This window comes from Capsicum annuum, chromosome 6, assembly GCF_002878395.1.
Source record: "Capsicum annuum cultivar UCD-10X-F1 chromosome 6, UCD10Xv1.1, whole genome shotgun sequence".
In the NCBI taxonomy this organism is placed as follows: domain Eukaryota; kingdom Viridiplantae; phylum Streptophyta; class Magnoliopsida; order Solanales; family Solanaceae; genus Capsicum; species Capsicum annuum.
Genome location: NC_061116.1, coordinates 145,405,182 through 145,407,981, shown reverse-complemented (window position 1 = coordinate 145,407,981; position 2,800 = coordinate 145,405,182). Strand labels below are relative to the sequence as shown.

The 2,800-nt window shown below is 37.9% G+C and overlaps 1 protein-coding gene across 1 annotated transcript in view; it reads right to left on the bottom strand.

Moving 5' to 3' along the window:
* Positions 1-1,188: 1,188 nt before the first annotated feature.
* LOC107873091 (probable gamma-secretase subunit PEN-2) overlaps positions 1,189-2,800 on the bottom strand; it is a 10,752-nt gene continuing 9,140 nt past the window's right edge. Inside the window, exon 2 of the mRNA XM_016719817.2 lies at positions 1,189-1,506. Within this exon, the coding sequence (XP_016575303.1) occupies positions 1,346-1,506 (161 nt within the window). The 3' untranslated portion in view covers positions 1,189-1,345. The remainder of the gene's footprint in view (positions 1,507-2,800) is intronic.

The following is a 2,800-nucleotide window of genomic DNA, read 5'->3' as shown; positions in this document are numbered from 1 at the left end:
TGAATGGATCCAACATGGATGAAATCTGAAAATTTAGAGCACAAGGGCATGCCACGCCCTATAGTCTCCGAGATACGGGTGTGCCACGCCCCAAGACACAAACCAAAATGTCAAATTTCAGTGAGCATCCGCGATAAGGGCGTGCCAATTCAAGAGCGTGACACGTTCCATGGTCACAAAACGGCCAACTTCTATCCATCTATAAATAGGATACTTTGGACTTGTTATAAAAACCTTAGACGGCCTTTGGGGCTGAAAATACACTTGAGGAGGCTTTTTTAGGGTTCTTAATATTTTCTTTAGTTTACTTTTGATTTTTATACATGAATTTCAATCTTGTGTTTCGTTGTAAATCCATGAGTGGCTAAAAACCCTCTTTTAAGGTTGAGGCCAAGAACATGAATATTTAAGCTTATTTTTGAATCGGTTTATGTTTATTATTATTGTTTGATTGTTCATATATCCTTATGCTTACTATTCTACAGATTCATGATCTTTAAGATAAATTTGTATTTCTACTGTGAGCCCTATTAGGAGGAACAATAGATTAAAACATGGGATGTCTGCACTGAGATCTTAAACGTTCACGAATTAAAGTTAGAATTTGCTTTTAGGATAGGAACATAACTAATTAGCCCCATTTTGTTCATATACATGATAAAATATAAATGCATTTAACTCAGTTCTCACATCCTCGCTCAACGATGTAGTTGTGGGTCTAAGTTAGACGGATAGAGGATGGCCATTCCCTAATTATGTTATCAACCTCGTGAATAAACAACCAAAATAATTGATTGAACCAACTGTATAGTTAAATAGGATTGTCGTAGTACCTTGACCCTGAATTTCTCCCCATTATTGTCTCCAATACTTTATATAATTGCATTATTTACGATTACTTTACATTTTCGAATCTCAAACGTTATTAGTAACTCTTGCACTGGTTTAATCTTCGTAGTATTACTAGAATTAGATCGTTGTTAAACACAAGACACTGTGGGATCGATACTTGACTTTTAGAGGCCACTTTACTACTTGGGTAACCACGTACACTTGTGTGCGCGCTAGGACGCAACACATGCTCCCTCTAAATCAACAATATTATGATTCCATCTTAATCTGTGCGTGTGCTTTTGCTATCACTTCCAAGCTGCAAAGTGCACACTTTGGGTTTTGCATACAACTGAGTTCAAAAAGTGCACCTCTTTTCTGGTTTCATCACTGCTTAATAGTGTCATACTGTCTTTAACTGAGATATTCCAGTTTCAGAATTTCTTAAGAGGGGAAGAACATATACAAATCTTGTAATCTAGCAGGTTCAGCCACAAACGAAAGCAATTAGTACCTAGATCCACCCTGTCAACCCATATTTCTCAGCAATGTTGTACATTACTAGCTTGTCCCAAGCATGACCAAATAGACGCTCTCCTCCAATGGAAAAGGTAAGAGCCCAAGTTGAGAGGATAACAGCAAACACCATGAAACCAATTGCTGACCTGACAACATCTACAAATCGTAGTTTTCAAAACTCACATTAGAGAAGTGTTTGCCGCCCAAGTTAAAATGACAACTCGTAACAGAAAACACCACGAAATCAATTACTCTCATACAAGCAAACACCGCATCAACAACTCAAAACATTTTTAAACCAAAACAATAGACTACAATATGTCCAGTAGACTAAAATAGAGATATATAAGACTCGAGGAGTTGTCCAAGCATGCAACATATGTGTGTGTGTGTGTGTGTGTGTGTGTATTCTAACAATTGCTTGACTTGCCAGAAAGTCCTCGGCCATTATTAGCTGATAAAATTAGGACTAATTAATGGTAAAAAATGCTCACTTGCCCAGCACCTTACAATTATGGTGAGCTCTACAAACAGAACGAGAGAGAGAAAATTGGATGGAAAATGAGATGAGGAGAAAGCATATTTTTCTAGTCAGGGCGAACAAGGAAAGTTCTCGAAGTAATGAAGACGATCAAGACCAATTGAAGCATCGGAGTTCCTCCAGCATATGCTGGAGCTCCGTAGCAGAAGCATGCAAGCCTCAACATTCAATTCCACTTGAAATGGGCCTCAGCTGGACTAGAGAGAGGTGAAAGAATGTCCCCTTTATGTTCTTTCCTTGATAGGGGGTTATGTTACGACAAATAAGCCACCATATGGTCTCTTGTACAGTCGTTAAAGCACTGAATCTGAATTATATAGGGCAGTGCTTTTGCACACAGGATGCTGAAACCTCCAATTAAGCAGTAGCAATAAATGCAAGAATATTTAGGTCCATAATCTCATCACCGCGGTAATTTGTTCACAGAAAGCTGTCCCCGGAACAACCAGACCCACCACCATTCACTGCATTGGTCCCAAACTCTCAAACTTGCATATATCTTGATTGCTGGACTATTTCTGTGTTCAATGACAGGATTTGGATCATGATTATATGGGCTCAGGGGCATCTCAAGATGAAATAGCCAGTCAAGGTGGGGTCGACAGGAATGATGCTTCTTTACCAATGTTTTACAATTTGTTTTTCTTATGTTTTAATGAAGTTTCACAGTCCTGTCAAAGAAAATTTGTACTGTTGTTAAAAAGTAAGAGCAACTATACATTAATGAAAAATGGCTATTTTCATCAAAAATTTAGTACCTTTAGGGATCGTTTGGTGTGAGGGATAAGAATAGATAATCCCGGGATAAAATTTTAATGCAACATAATTGTTTGTTTGGTTGTACAACTTAAGATAACTTATCTGTAACACCCCGTACTTAATTACGTGCATTAGCCATGGTTATATGTG